The sequence below is a fragment of the Tasmannia lanceolata genome, unplaced genomic scaffold (assembly GCF_043159265.1).
Source record: "Tasmannia lanceolata isolate RefF3 unplaced genomic scaffold, GAP_Taslan_0.1 ptg000019l, whole genome shotgun sequence".
Lineage (NCBI taxonomy): Eukaryota > Viridiplantae > Streptophyta > Magnoliopsida > Canellales > Winteraceae > Tasmannia > Tasmannia lanceolata.
The window spans coordinates 25,056,749-25,074,163 of record NW_027518696.1 but is presented as its reverse complement, the minus strand read 5'-3'; the positions used below and the strand labels follow the sequence as shown (position 1 = coordinate 25,074,163).

Genomic DNA, 17,415 nt, shown 5'->3' with positions numbered 1-17,415 from the left:
GAGATCCTGAGTTTGACCCTCTTACCCTCATATGTGCCTTAGAACCCATCTCTGAACCCCAAATCATATTCTGTGATGAATCACACCTAAGAGAGTCTGTACCTCCCTTGGTAATCACCTATGAGCCACAAGTCCCTCAAATTATCACTTATGATGAGCCTGAATTGGATGAAGTCAGACATGTGACAAGGGGCGGAAGAATTTTCAAACCTGTTGAATTGAGAGTCAAAAATCCAGGGGCATTGGCTCGAGGAGAGGAGCCGCAATATGTGAAAGATCCAGATGATGAAGTTGTGCAGCAGTTAAAGAAAACTCAGGCTGTTATATCTGTATGGGGATTATTGATAGCATCAAAGAAACACAGAGAGGCTGTGTTAAAAGAATTGAATACAACACAGGTATCCTCAGAGATATCTCCGGAGCAACTGGCTGAAGTTGTTGCTCTAACCCAGGCCACCAGGGCCATTAGTTTCTCAGATCAAGAGCTGCCTCCTCAAGGTCGGAATCATGCTAGAGCTCTTCATGTCACTATTGTCTGTGGAGGCAAGAAAGTACCATCTGTGTTGGTAGATAACGGATCCGCGTTGAATGTGTGTCCATTAAGAACTGCCATTACCTTGGGTTTCGGTCCCACTGATTTTGCCGAATCAACCCTTGGTATCCTCGCATATGACAACACCCGAAGAAATGTGGTCGGAGTCCTCACCACCAAGATCGTTATGGGCGGTCAAGAATTTGAGGTTGAGTTTCAAGTTATTGATATCAAAGCCTCGTTCAATATGCTTCTAGGACGTCCCTGGTTGCATAAGGAAGGTGCTGTCGCTTCAACCCTTCACCAAAAATTGAAGTTCATCAAAGATGGGAAGTTGTTCACTGTCAGAGGTGATGAAGAGCCAGAAATAGGGCAAATAACAGGAGAAACTTTGACCCTTCCAGTTGCAAAAGCAGATGACTACAACTTGAATGGTTTCACATTCGAGGTTGCTGTTATCTCTTACAAGGATGCCTCTCGGGAGGAGTTGTGTTTGCCGTTCGCCATCAGTTCTGTGGTGGCCAAGATGATGAGAAAAATGAACTACTTCCCTGGTATGAATTTGGGCCGTGATCCAAGCAAGGCATCTCACTGGCGCCCAATCAAAGCAAACCATGGAATTTTCGGTCTTGGATATGTACCTACTGAAGAGGAGGAGGAAGCCATGGAAAAATTGTTGAAATTGAAGGAAGAAATCCGCCGCACCGGAAGGGTACTCCTAATGGCTCCATATCCCTTATCAATGAATGGTCATTTTATCAAAGAAGGTGAGACCTTTCCATACTATGGGTTTTCTGGATTCTAAATTTCAAGGCAATGCAGTTGTCAGTAAGATGACCAGGACCTCTGTGGTACTCACAGTGTAGGTCAGCTCGCCAACTTGCAGGTAGAGGATTGGGGGGAGGCCGGATGGCAGGTAAGGTTATGCGACCTGAAGCAAGACACTGCTTAAGCACCTCTGAAGATGGAATGGGAAGAGGGGTAAATTCTACCCGGGTTTGTTGCCGAGGTGCGGTTGCGGTTTGAGCATAGTCCATTACTAAAGGTTCTTGGGACCTAGAGGATTGAGCATTGGAACGGGAAATACTATTGACTTGGGCTGGAGGGGACTTTTTGAAATCTCTGGGGTTTGGGTTGCTACGGTTGAATACACCTTGAGCCATAGCCTCCTCTATCTGGGTGCCAGCCACGATGAAGTGTTTGAAGTCTGGATAGTATTGCAAAGACATGTGATACTGGAGCTGGGGGGAAATATTTTTCATGATTATCTAGACTTGTTCTTCCTCAGACGGGCGCTCCATCATCTGAGCTGCTATTCTCCTCCATCTTTTCACAAAAATCAAAAAGGATTCCCTCAAGTCTTGTTTTGTTCTCTCTAAATCCTTTCTGGTGATTTCTGTCCCATCATCATATTTGAATTGCCTGATGAACTGCTCGCCGATATCCTTCCATGTCCTGTAACGAGTCTTGTCCAAGACCATGAACCATCTCCTCGCAACCTTGGTTAGGGAAACTGGGAACAATTGAGCCATTTGCTCAGAAGATAAGCCTTGAGGCTGACACATGATGGTGAACATTTGCAAATGTGTGATTGGACAACCCACACCATCATATTTGTCGAAATCGGGCATTTGAAAATTGGCAGGAAGGCGAATTTCGGGAAATAAAGTAAGATCACTGGGATTGAAACCACCCTGGTCTTGAAACTGAATGCCTTGAACTTTCCTGGTAAGAGTCTCTAGTTTCTCCATAACAGACTTATCAACCATGGACTGAGAAGGCCTACTGTGATTCTCGCTGTACTGCTCTTTTTCTAAGTCTTCTTCGACTTTATCAGGGATATTGATGAACACTGTTTGGGCAGGTGCTACTGGAGTAGCTGCTTGGCGCATAGGCCCTTTATCCTTGGACAACGACGGTCCCAACTTTTCAGAAAGCTGAGCCTTGATAACTCGGTTTTCTTCTTTGAGTTCTTGAAGCTGTTGGAGAATCAAGGTAAGAGTATCGGTAATAGCAGCGGGTGGAAGACCATCTTGGTTGTCTGCCATTGGTGAGGATGAGGACGGGAAAGAAGGAGATGCTGGGGTTCTTAGAGAAGGTGGCGGAGAGACAGATTTCCTCTCTAACCGCGAAGAGACCCGAACCCAAGGAGTATTAGGGTTAGCTATGATGTTTATTGCCCTGTAATATCCGAAAGACATATTTTAAAATCAGAGAGAAGAATAGACGATGATGCACACATAGACAAAGATAATGAAAGAGAAGGATGGACTTTATTGATCAATCATTAAAATTTGAGTACATGGTTCAATCTTTCAAAGATAAACATGGAACTAAGCATTCTTTTTAGACTTCTTCTTCGGACGACAATCTTCCTCAACTGACTTCTTTAAAGGTTTGATGATTCTTGCATCCCAAGCAGATGAAACAGCTTTGACAATCTTGGGCTTGAGACCCTCAGGCGGATAGAAATGATGAAGGGGAGGCACAATGGATTGCTCCCTTCCATACTGACGCTGAATCCTGGCAGGAACATAAAAGGAAGTTTTTTTGAGACCAAGAAGGCGAACGTAGTTAGCTTCTCCGGTGTTGAAGACAGCTTCTTGGATTCCGGGAATTTGCCAATAAATCTGATCTTCTTGGCGAGAATTTAACCATTCAACCCAATCACTTTTATGATCGAAAGAAACATCATGACGCCATTCACTGAAGGTGTATAACGTATGATCAAAATGGACAGGAGCTGCAATTTTTAGGTTGTGGCATAACCACACTTGAAGTAATGCAGGACATCCTGAGAAAGACCCAACGAAAGAGCGAATATAAGAGCTTGGACCTGAACTGGCACGAAGGTGAGCCATATCATCCAATCCATTGAAAGTTTCTGCAAGCATAGTAGGAATTGGATTGGCGCCACGATCCATTTGATCAACGAGGTCCAGAAGAACAGCTGACGCAAAGCGAGAAGGCTGGACAGTGAGGAACCTAGCAAAGGAGCAGAATCTCAAAGCGCGCCGTCGAGCTTTTTGAATATCAACAGCACCAATGTATCCAACAGGAGGGTAAATGTCAATCAGTCGCTGCATGGACACTTCTTGGCCTTTCATGAAAGAGTTCATGGATTCATCTGGATTATCCATCAAGCAAAGGAACAAAGGACGATAATCTGGAACACAGGATGGCTTCACTAGAGGGCCATCCACAGGATATTCCAATAAGGCACACCATTCTTCAAAGGTGGGACACATTTCTTGGTTGCCAAAACGGAAGACATGATGATCGGGATCCCAACACTCTGATGCGGCATAGAGTAATCCCCAATCGAGCTTGATGGTTGCCACGTAGCCGAAGAGATTTTTCTCTTGTTCACTTATGGCGTAGATATGGGATTCTCTTAATGTACCACGGATCCAATCAAGAATTGTACGAGTAGACATAGTGCCCGTAAGCCAAGAGAAGGGATATAAGAATGATCAGGATTACATGAACACGAGATTGGGATAAGTTCCTGCCAGTACAAGGAAAATATGAATACATGATCGAATCACACGATAGAAGAATGAAAGGCATACGATCGAAAGATTAGATGAGATAGCATAAGATTGCTTTCAACGGATAGATCAAGAATGACTAATCCTATGAGATCTTTGGAAATGATAGGATTTATATCCTAACCCCTAAAGGAATTTTTTTTTTAATCTCGCACATTTTAACAGTGTGACCTGAAGGCATCAACCCTAATCCTAATCAAGCGGAGTGGAGAGAGGATCTCGACTCATGACTTTGTTCGTGTACCTAGGACCGATCGTAGCCATTGGAAGATGGTCTACGGCCTAATCTAGACACAAATAGGTAGGATATCCTAAACTAGGCTCACACACGTGATGCACATGTGTTCGTATACTACATGCATGTGTGGGTTAATCTAGGGGTAAGGCCAAGAGTTCCCTTAGCGCGAATCCCTGTTCGATATACTGTACCAGTGTCCGGCGTATCAGTACGTGAACAAGAGATCCGTTTACGTACCATAAAGGTACTAGGCTAAGGGTGGAATGCTTCTCTAGCACAGAGGCACCAGGTGATGAAATCCCAGTCAACCATGCTAGATAACACTCCGGGTTCCTAAAATAGGACGTGTGTGCACGTGAGATGCAGAGTTTAGATGTAAGTGATGTAAGTGTGTGCAATATGTTTGCGCAATCTATGATGCCTTCAGGTTTTGTTAGATTAAGTTTGAGTAAAGTGTGATGAGAAAATAAAACAAGACAAACTAATCTAACAAGTATAGAGTTTTTATGAGCCAATTAAATTAAATTCAAATGAATTATCTTTTGAAATTTTAATGAAGTTAGGTGGTCCCCAGCAGAGTCGCCAAACTGTGGTACCCGAATCCCGCGAGAGGGGTGTGGGCGCGAGCCGCCGCGCTCTCTCTCTTGGTCTCCCGTATCCACGCGATTGGCGTGTGGATTTAATTATTGATTTGAATTCGTCTTTCATGTGAACTTGGGATCACTAAGGCAATCCGAATTCCACAAGAAAGAGACTGACAGAGTCGCCACCTAGATGTGGGATCTAGGACCCGAAATTAACCAGAAATCTAGACTCGCTACCTGGTTACGAGAATGGAAGGTATGGGGAGTTATCCGCCACATGCACCATTCCTGCCCGATAATCGGTCTTCGATTCCAAAAGCTAACTCTTTTAAATTTATTTTAAATGGCTCATTCAACTCTATGTTAATGTGCGAACTAAGTGACATGCATCCTATGATATAATTTCAATGTGAATCCTAAATGTGTATCTTGATTTATTAATTTGTCTGGATTCAATCTAAGTGAAAGTTCTCCTATAATTCTAATTTCATGGAAAGCCCTAAATGATTTGATTAAGCATTTACAAGAAAATTAATATACAAAACACCACAATTTGTTGTGGTGCCGACTCGCGGATGGTATGTCATCAGACATCCAAGCTGCCTACGTACCCAAGCCTCACTGGGATCAGAGTCGACGTAGTTCGGTGAACCTAAGCTAAGCTACTTATGCCTAACTCAACTAAGACACCGACTTAGACGGGATTGACTGTTTCAACAGTTTTAGGAGAAGTTATTTAATTCAAGTTGAAGATTTTATTATCCTAGGATTTCATCTAAGATGTTATATGAATCTTATCTAAATGCAAGTTGTTCCTTAGACTAATGCATGTTAGCCTACATCCTAGTTTACTGGGCTTGTCTTAAGGAAGGATTGGGCGACTAGTGTAACTAGACTTATGGCACGGTTGCTATACATAGCAAACGTCCGTGATGAGGCTAGACTCCTAACTCTAGGACTCCCTAAAACTTAGGACACGACACGACACCAGTGTTCCTAAAGTGGGCTCTAATGGTTCTTAAGACGGAAACCGTGATCCAACAGTTCCGAGAGACACAAGATGAATCGATTTCAGTTCTTGGAGTTAACGAATTTCAGATTTTGAGGATTTTCATTTTCTGGACATTTAAGGAATACCAACGGTTCTAGGGTTCACCAATTTCGGCCCAGAATGGCATCCAAGGGAGGGAATCGTGCGTTCTTTCCTTGTGCAATTTAGTACTTAGGTTATAGCATTTTATTTCCTGGCAAATCTCAGGATTTTCGTGGACAGTAACCTCGGAGCCAATAGCATGCTATAGCTTAAATATTCAAATTGTCAAAAATCAGTTGCAATTGGGATACGATTATGGATGCACTGGCCATTTTTTCAGGGAAATCTAAAGATCCTAAAATTTCTGTTTCAATAGATTAAGGAGTGAACATGTGACAGAATTTAAGGTTCTTTGGAAATTTTCACAATGATTTTTAATTAATTTCGAATTTTCAATGGATTTTATCAATTTTAAGCATATGAGTGATTTTACAAGTGAAATTATTGCAAACGAATTCAAAATGAGTTGAAATTTCTACAGCAGCAAGATGGGAGTGTATGTAGCTTACTGGATGAGTTTTGCAGATTTTTACGTTAAATTCATATTTAATCTTGATTTAACAATTAAATGACCTGATTGCAAAATTAACACAGAAACTACAATAAATAGAAATTTAAATTCCATGAAATTTCTACAGAAATAAGATATGAATAAAAATAGCATGCTGTAAGAATTTCATGAATTTTAAAGATTATTTACCACCAATTTCGAATTTGTCAAGTTTCAGACCAGATTATAAGTTAACACTACATCCCATATAAAACAAGATCCAAATCATTTGAAAATTTTACAGAAACAAGAAAGATGAAATTTAAGTATAATGCGAAAATGGGGAGAATTTTAATGGTGATCTGATGTTATTACAAATTCTCACAAAATCTGATTATTTTCGAAGAAAGCATTAAATAATATACCAAATAAACACCAAAAATCTTTACAAATTCATGGTAAAATGAATCAGTACCATATTATTTTCCCACGAAATTGCATTAATTTTGGAATCTATTTAGTATATAATTTATTTTTCTTCGTCAAAAAGATGTTTTTGAAGAGTTTTCTATTTTTAAAACACGATTTTCGAAAAAATTCGGAAAAAATAGGAACAGTGTACCTACCTGTGGTGAAGATCTCCGCCCAATCCAAGAGTCAAAAAAATAAATCTGAAAACAAAAAATCCCGCCGCCACCGATCCGCTCCGCCGTCTTTCGCTTTCTCTTTCTTTTTTCTTTTTTATTTTTGTTTCTCTCACTGTTGATAGAGGGAGTGATTGGAAGAAGAATTTTTATTAGATGAGCCACCTTGGTTCTTCTTTTTTTCTCTCCCTCCTTCTTCTCCTTTTGTTTTTCAGAATACAAGCCATATTTATAGCTACATATAGGAATATTATTTGAGATAAAAATACATTTTTAATAGCCATCACAAATGACTAAAATTTAAACATGTGTGGTATTGGTAGCCACCATGGATGACCATGACCAACCACCATAGATGACCATGACCAGCCATCATTGATGACCAAGGAAAGAAGGGAGAGAGAGAGAGAGAGGCCTCCAAAAAAGGTTAATTTTTTTTTTTTTTTGACTTTGGTGTGGGAACATGAATGGAAACTTTGGAAACAATATATTTTCTTCCATGGTGGGTCCCACTTATATTGCATGTATATGGTTGTAATAATAATAATTAGAAATTACTATTTTCTATATGAGAACACGTGGGCTGCTGTTGTGTAGAGAACAAGCTTGCAATTCTAAGTGGGTCCCACGTTTTTATTTTTATTTTTATTTTATTTTTATTTTTATTTTTTTTATTTTTATTTTTTTTTAACTTCTTTTTGGAATAATTGATTTTCTTCTTTGATCTTGACCATCCAAGTTGGAACCCACACACAATTTTCTACTTAGATTGTTCCAAAATTGCAATTTTTTCGTAAAATTTCATCCTCTTAGCATATTTTCCTCGGAATTCCCCAATATAAACCTGAAATACCATAAACAAAGAAAATCCCTTAGTAGTACGGCTTTAAATGAGAAAAATACATGCTTTTCTTACCTACAATTCACACATAAATGCGCTCATCAACATGTTCAAGGTGGGCCCACTCAGTGGGTACAAACTCTCTCTCGCCTGGAATCTTCTGAATAACCATTCTCAACACTTAGCGAAAAGAAAATGCGGAACATTGCGAAAATGATCGGAAAGATTGAGAAAGCATAAGGGACGGACACGGGAATGGAAAACACTGAAAAAAAGACTGATAACAAGAACACTAACTTCTTTGCTGATTAAGGCGGAGCAAAATGGGGGTGTCTACAGGACTGAAATGAGAAACTTTATGAGAGCCTTTGTTGGCCTGCACAAAATGAGAATCAAGCTCAGGAAGTGAATCCGGGTTAGAACACAAACCCACCAGTGCCTCCACCTGTGGCACCTCAAAATGACATAGATATAGAACGGACTGAAATGAGAAACTTTATGAGAGCCTTTGTTGGCCTGGCAAACTAGCATCATCAACAGCCTCAGGGAGTAGGGCAACCACATCAGATGAATGGCATATCGGAATTTATGAGACTGGCGCCGAGATACTTCAAGGATTCCACTTCGGCGGATGACGCCGAGTCGTGGTTAGAAAGTGCAGAGAAGGTTTTTACGGCAATGAGATGCAACCGAGATGAAGATAAGGTTGATTTTGTGGCATACATGTTAGAAGGGAGAGCCCTTCATTGGTGGAAGGAAATCAAGCGCAAGTATGAGCACCATCAAGGCCCTTTTACTTGGGCTATGTTCCGTACGGAATTCCTTACCAAGTATTTCCCAAGGAGTACCCTATATAAAATGCAAAGAGATTTTTCTAAGTTGGTGCAAGGAAATATGACCGTTGAGGAATATGAGGTAGAATTTGATAAACTTGTGCGCCATGTCCCATCGATGGTACCCGATGAAGATACTAAGAGGGACAAGTTTGAGCATGGGTTAGCCATGTATATTCAGAAGGGCATTGCTGGATCTAATGCCCCAGAAACCTATGATGAGTTAGTAGATCGAGGTAATAAGCTCGAAGCTGTTCATGCTGAGGCTCGAGAACTCACCTAAATAAATCAAAAGAAGAGAAATAGAGATGGTGATTTTAAGGGAGGACAACCTTCTAGAGGATCAGCCTCATATCCACCTGCTGGAAAACAACAATCATTTCAAGAGTCTCGTGGTAAGCAAGGAAATCAAAGAACTCAGATGAATCAACAAACTAAGTCAGAACCTGTTAGGACCCCAGCTCCTAAGTGTGGAAATTGTGGAAAGAATCACCCTTCTGAGTCATGTAGGTGGACAACTGGTGCATGTTTCAGATGTGGCGAGATGGGCCACAGGATTGCTGAGTGCCCTCTTATGGCGGGCGACTCTCAGTCGGTTCAGAGGACACCTGCTACTCGGACCCAGCCTATTCAAACACATACTATCCAGAGTCGAAATGTTCTAGCTCTTCCTGCAACTCAGCCAAGGACTGACCAGCCCCGCATTCCTGGTCGCTTACATGCTCTTACACACCAGGATGCTCAGATTGCCGGTACTGTGGTATCGGGTACTCTACCTGTTGCATCTTCTTATGCTTATGTGTTATTTGATGATGGAGCTACGCAGTCATTTGTTTCCTCTTCATTTGCTACATTGCATTCATTACCTTCTGTTCCTATGGATCATGATTTATGTGTCAGTACATCGGTTGGAAAAGACCTCATGACTAATAGGATTAGCAAGATATGTCCTATCAGGATTGGTGATAAAGAATTGCTAGCAGATCTAATACTCTTAGAACACGTTTCTCTTCAAATTCACCTTAAGGGTCCAATATCCAATCAAAATAAACCATATTCATCAATAAGGGGGTCCTACGAAGTGATCCAAAACAAATAATTCGATATCTAGAATCCCTAAAAACATTGGGAAGTAGTATATCCGCCCCTTTTGATTACTTGGGACACCCAGCAGGAGTGTACGTGGCAATCAGCCCCATTGAATCCATCTGACGTGAAGTACATCAGCCCCTCTGCAGTCATTGATACACGGCTGCTGGTGTCCCAAGTAATCAAAAGGGGCAGATATATCACTTTCCAAAAAAATTTGCAAATCCAGTGGATTCGGGTGCCCGACGAAGGTCATCAGGCGTCTGAACACCTCCTTTGAAAGCCCCTTCGGGCGTCTCTGAGACTCTTCAGAAAAATTTCCAACTCTCAAGTTTCGGGTTTACATAAGTTCGGGCGCCCGGATTGGGCATTCGAACCACCCTTTCGGGGCCCGAAAACCCCTAATCGGGAGTCCGAATTGCGAGGCTGAGTGAGTTTTCCACGAGAATTCCATATTTTAACCTGATTTCTCCAAAACTTTGACAGATCATATCTTTTTTGTTTGTACTCCAAATCGCGCGTGGTTGGATCCGAGTGGTCTAAGACTCTAAGGCGTCAGACTCAAGTTCTGGTCTTCAAGGGAGGGAGTGGGTTCAAATCCTACATTTGACAAACAAATTTTTTTTAATTCCATTATTATTTATTTTCGATAAAGAATATCCATATATAATCCATTTTCCCCTTTAAGAAACTCTTGATTTCTGATAATTAGAACCATTGATTCTTTTCACTTCTATCACCATATTGTATGCCATACCATGGCGGCCCACAAGTTAAACCATCCTTATCTCTATAGATGCCACATTATGTTGCCAGATTGAGAAAGTGATGCTAGCACCCCTCCGATCACTACAGATGCCACATTTGGTTAACAGATTGAGAAAGTCATGCTAGCACCCCTCCAGGGTTTTGAACTTTTCAAGTAATTTTATATCATGCAATATACTCTTGTAAAAGATATAAAAGTGGATTGGTTTATGTTTCCAATGTATAGATCTAATAATTCTTTTACCATGATTTAATCAAGAAAGTTGTATAAGAAATACTAGGGTCAAAATATGGACTTTGGTTGTAATTTTCACTACGGGGCTCTACTAATTAATGCTCCATGAATTTATAATCTCTTATATCTAATTGATCAAACCAAAATCCAGCATTGTTCTTATGGTGATAATTTATACTCTCTTTTTTGTATTACTTATAGAAATCTACTGATATAAGATATAAGAGACTATTTCCATAGAAAATGTTCTTCATAGTATATAATCTGAATAGGATCAACCGCAATGTTTCATTGATTTCTCATTGGGGAGAATGAAATTGAAATTCAATTTGTTCTAATTATTAACAATTCACATAACATAGGTCAAAATCCCCAAGGTCTAAGTTTCTAAGGCCACAAAAATCTGATCTTGGGTTCGATGGGAATCTGAGAACGAAACAAACCCCAAAGAATCCGAGATCAGTCAGAGAGTTCTTTTTCTAAGACATATCGATTATCAAATCTCATCCTTTAATTACACTAATCCTTGTTTTAGAGTTTCTTAAGAGATAGCGATCATCCAAGAACATAGTTCTTACATTGATCTGCGTTCTCTGATTCCAAAACTTGGTTTCCTTCCCCTCTACACAAAAATCCTCTCTTGGAGCTGTAGAAAACGTGTTTAGGGTTTAAGTAAACTTCTTAGACTCCCAAAATTTATATTTACGGGCTTTTTTAAAGAAGCCCTAATCCAATGTAATTCTCTTAGACAAAAAAGCCCCTCAATTAGAGGGGGACGAATTTTGTGAGTGACGGTACTTCCGGGTATTTACAGGGAGGAAAGAAAATTACCAGGATTACAACCGATTGATCGAAACTTGCAAACCACAACCCTTCCCTTTCTTGTTCAATCAAGACCGTACACCAGCCTAATAACCCCCCCCCCCCCCCCCCCCCTTCCACGCCAAAAAACACACACAGATTCATATAGGAAACCTACATTAAAAAGATGAGTTTCACCGAGGGAGAAACATGACACCTATCTCAACCGTGACAAATGCCAAAATCAAATTGCATGGTGCGCATTTTGGGTATTGACTTCTGTGAGAGCTCCAGAATTATTCGTTTGGGGCAATTGAAACAAGGGTGTTTTGCAAAAGGAAGCTCTTGATTCTGAGGAGGCATATTATGGCCCGAAGCTTAAACCACAACATGGATTGAGGGGAGTGAATGGAGTGGAAGAGATTTGGGCCCTGATTAGTTCAGGTGTGATTGTGGAATGCTTGACGTACTGATGACGTTCTTTGGACCCAGCCCTGATATGTTTGTCACCTTAGAAGAATCTTCAACCTAGGTGGTGCAGTAGTGATCGTGGAGTGTCGGTCTTCTTCCATAGAATCTGCAACAAAGGTAGTGCAATAGTGGTCAAGGAGAGTATGTCTTTTTCTCCCTACTCCAATTGCATTGCTGTGATCACCTTATAGAACTCAAGAAAAATCAGAGTCAAGGGCGTCGGGCTCAGGTATTGCAGTCCGGGTGGAAAGGGTCAATGGTGGTATAGAGATAGATAGAAGGAGCGAGTAGCAAATTGATATATTATATTGGAGTTTTTATCTGGTGGTGCAAGGATTACCGTGCAGTACTTTTTAAAAAATACTGGACTTACAATACGGGCATAAACCATATAAAAACTTCTTAAAAAGTGCACTAGATACTCAAAATGAATCAATTATATGAGTTTTTATACCCTGTGAGCCCTTAATACTCCCCTGTTTTTCAAAAAGTAGTGTACGGAACACATTATAGGATGATCCAATCCGTCCATGTGATGGGCCCAACGTAAATAGGTTGTGCCCAAAAAACCATTTCCATAGCATGACCCAGACGGTCGTATCTATATAGGAACGACATATTATGGAAACCTCTATAAATCAGAGGGTTAGGATCATCCTATGGAAATGATTTTTGGGGCACAATCTATTTACGTTGTCTTCCATCATGACGCTTTACATTGTGTTCCATGATATTTGGATTTTTGGAAACACCCCCCCCCAAAAAAAAAAAAAATGCAACATGAAAGAAACAGATCTTCAATAGGCGCTCAGCTCCCCATCTAGCACAGAACTTCCAGTCCCCAAGACATCTAGAAGCCACGTGGCACCTCAATGCTTAATCAGCCATCACTCTGGATTTCCTTGGACAGTATAGTGTGCCAGTTCCAATCACACCATCGTCATGCAACGAATGGGGCAATATAGCGTACCAGTACCAATCATGCCTTTCGCATGAAATCCCTGGATATCCCGTTTGCACCCCCGTGGACACATATTCTTCATTAACCATGAATATATAAGGCACTCAATGGACTATGTAATAAACAGAGCATCTAATTCGAAAAAACATAAATGATCCAATATCATACTAAAATAAAAGCGGAAACTAAAATCTTGTCCAATGGACCACAATGAATTAAACCAACTTAATCGACTAAAACTTTATCCCTACTTCTACTGTCTGAAATACTGAATAGCTTTAAAATCCTAGATTTGTCCCTTGCTTACTCCCAGAAGCGCGTGAAGCAAAACATTCTACTGTTTGCCATCTATAGCATAGAACACAAGGAATGTGCCAAAGCTCCATGAAATAGACAAGTTCTAACTAACAACTGAATAACAGGAATATCATCATGAATTCAATTAACATGTAAAAAAACTATTTTCATTGGCATTCTATGTTATATGTATACTGGCATAGCACTAGCAAACTAGTATAATGAAACTGACATAACAAGCAAACAACTATAATTGTAACTAGCATAGTGAGGCTATTACTAATAGACTACATAGTCACGGAACCTGCCAACAATCCTGTGGGAACCAAATCCCCACTGTGCTCATCGAAGATCTCACCCTCGAAGGTACTGCGAGACATCATGGTCTCGAAAATACTGCGAGATCCAAACTTACCCACAAAGGACTATAACTGTTGCATTTTATTCGGACAACACCATGTCCCGATGCATAACTATGACTAATGATGTCATACTGGCATATATAAGATCACACATCAAGTCCATGTGTACACTAACACATCAATAATTGTCTAGAATACGTGCACAATTGCATAACAATGATCCAATAATAGAACATGTCTACTTAGCTGTAAAATTGTTGGAATTAGTTTTCCCACGAACAAGATCCCTTAATTACTGCGTAGAATAACCTACAACCATATTAATCTTAGGTTAATACCTTAGAATAGTATTTAAGTCCTTCGGGGTGAATTTGCGCCCTCAAAACTGCTAGAGAAATATTCCCAAATTTTACCCCACATAGTGGTTTCAGGCGTCCGAAGACCCCCTTTCGGGCTTCCGACGACTCCCCTTCGGGCGTCAGAATATGCACTCTCAGATTTTTTTATAAATTCAAGCTCTTTGGTTTGTTCAGGTATGTGGGTCCGGTCGTCCGACCCACACCTTTCGGGCATCCGAACCTGTGATTTTGGGTTTTCCAATATACGCAAGAATTTCAATTTTTAAATGATTTATTCCTCGAAAATCCTATGATCTCACCTTCAAACTACCTGAAATCACATGGTTTGATTCCTTCTTTAATTCCTTATTTGATTAGGGTTATTAAAACATTAAAAGATAGATGGAAGTCTTTAAAATATACAGAAAACCCTCAATCCCTTAATCTATTTAGAATTAACAGTCATTCTTCCCAAGAACAAATTTCCTTATGAAAAATCAAGGTTTGATCTCTTGTTAGTGATCTAAACCATGAATCTCCCATCCAATCTTTGATGAATTTCTTTTGATGGGGATATTTTCCAACCAAATCACAAACCTTACATCAAAGCCTTCAAAACTCAATCTCTAAATGATCACTTACACAAGATATGGAGAAATCAAGGACTAAACTTATGTAAATTAAAACTTAATCCAGTAACATACCTTAGAAAATGATTTATCCTCTCCGAACTCGACATGTTTCTGCAATTCTCCACACGTTTTTCCCTAGGATTTGTTTTTCTTTAAGGTCGTGGTTAATGAGTTTTTATAGATTCTTATTAAGAGTCCTAAATAGTTATAATTGAGTAAACCTAATTTACTATAACTAGGAAACTTTCCTTTAATTAATTTCCAATTTTGGGACAAAATTACCCTCCCATAAAAAAAATTCATTTGCGGTATTTCAGCTGTGATCTCATGTAACTGAGAATCAGTAAATAATAAGAAGGCTTTTAGAATGTTGCATTGAGCTCTTCTGCTCCAAAATGTCGTGTGGGGAGAAGGGAACATGAAGTTAATGAAAAAGGTTATTTTTCAGGCAACAAGGCAACACCTGCGTTAAGCACATTGTCAATTGTCCTGATCTACTGCAATTGAGAAATTGTTGTTGTCATGCCTCCAAACCGAGATTCAGTTTAGTCATGAAACAACGCCATATATTCTTCATTAACCATGAATATGTAAGGCACTCAATGAACTATGTAATAAACAGAGCATCTAATTCAACTAATCTCATAAACGTAAATGATCAAATGTCAGAGTAAAATAAAAGCGGAAACTAAAATCTTGTCCAATGGACTACAATGAATTAAATCAACTGAATCAACTAAAACTTTCTCCCTACTTCTACTGTCTCAAATACTGAATAACTTTAAAATTCTAGTTTTGTGCCCTGCTTACTCCCAGAAGCCCGTGAATCAAAACATTCTATTGTTCGCCATCTGTAACAAAGAACACAAGGAATGAGCCAAAGCTCCATGAAATAAACAAGTTCTATCTAACACCTGAATAACAAGAATATCATCATGAAATTCAATTAACATGAAAAGAAACTGTTTCCACTGGCATTCTATGTAATCACTATATACTGGCATAGCAAACTAGCTAGCAAACTAGTATATTGAAACTGACATAATATGCAAACAACTGTAATTGTAATTGGCATGGTGATGCTATTACTACTAGACTACATAGTCACGGAACTTGCCCACAATCCCGTGGGAAGCCGAATCCCCACTGTGCTCATGGAAGATATCACCCTCGAAGGTATTGCGAGGGATCATGCTCTCGAAAATACTGTGAGAAGCAATAAGTGGTGCTAGAACCGATGATACCCTTCATTGACTAGAAAAAGTCTTACCCACGCTATGTCAATCCAAACGGATGAAAAATATAACTGTTGCATCTCATTCAGACAACACCAGGTCCCGATGCATAACTGTCACTAATGATGTCATACTGGCATATATATATGTATAAGATCACACATCAAGTCCATTTGTACACTAACACATCAATAAGTGTCTAGAATACATGCACAATTGCATAACAATTATCGAATAATAGAACATGTCTACTCAGCTGTAATATTGTTTGAGATAGTTTTCCCACGAACAAGATCCCTTAATTACTACGTAGAATCACCTACAACCATATTAACGTTAGGTTAATACCTTATAATTGCATTTAAGTCCTTCGGGGTGAATCTGCTACCTCAAAACTGCCCGAAAAAATATTCCCAAAATTTACCCAACATAGTCCGAAGACCCTCTTTCGGGCTTCTGACGACGCCCCTTCGGGCGTCCAAATATACACTCTGTGATTTTTTTGAATTTCAAGCTCTCTTGTTTGTTCAAGTATGTGGGTTCTGGTGTTCGACCCAGACCCTTCGGGCATCCGAACCTGCGAATTTTGGGTTTTCCAAAACGCGCAAGAATTTCACTTTTAAAGTGATTTTTTCTCAAAAATCCTATGATCTCACCTCCAAACTACCTCAAATCACATGGTTTGATTCCTTCTTTAATACTTTATTTGATTAGGGTTATTAAAACATTAAAAGATTGATGGAATTCTTGGAAAATCATATCGAAAACCCTCAATCCCTTAATCTATTTAGAATTAACAGTCCTTCTTCCCAAAAACAAATTTCCTTATGAGAACTCATGGTTGGATCTCTTGTTTGTGATCTAAACCATAAATCTCCCATCCAATCTTCGATAAATTTCTTTGGATGGGGATCTTTTCTAGCCAAATCACAAACCCTAGATCAAAGCCTTCAAAACTCAATATCTTAATGATAACTTACACAAGATATGGAGAAATCAGGGACTAAACTTATGTAAATTAAAACTTAATCTAGCCACATACCTTAGAAAATGATTTCTCCTCTCCAAACTCTACACATTTTCTCCTGCAATTCTCCACACGTTTATCCTATGATTAGTTTTTCTTTAAGGTTGTGGTTAATGAGTTTTTATAGATTCTTATTAAGAATCCTTAATTGTTATAATTAAGTAGCCCTAATTTAATATAACCAGGAAACTATCCTTTAATTAATTTCCAATTTTGGGATAAAGTACCCTCCCATAAACAAAAATTCATTTTGGGTATTTCGGCTGTGATGTCATGTAACTGGGAATCAATAAATAATAACTAGGCTTTTAGAATCTTCTAAGACTCTAATGTTGCATTGAGCTCTTCTACTCGAAAATGTCGGGTCGGGAGAAGGGGACCGTGAAATTATCT

General features: G+C 39.6%; 1 protein-coding gene across 1 annotated transcript; it reads left to right on the top strand.

Annotated features, from left to right (window-relative positions):
* Positions 1–8,540: 8,540 nt before the first annotated feature.
* Positions 8,541–9,089, top strand: LOC143852438 (uncharacterized). Its single transcript, XM_077361820.1, has one exon. The coding sequence runs from the start codon at positions 8,541–8,543 to the stop codon at positions 9,087–9,089; it is 549 nt and encodes a 182-aa protein (XP_077217935.1).
* Positions 9,090–17,415: the final 8,326 nt, after the last annotated feature.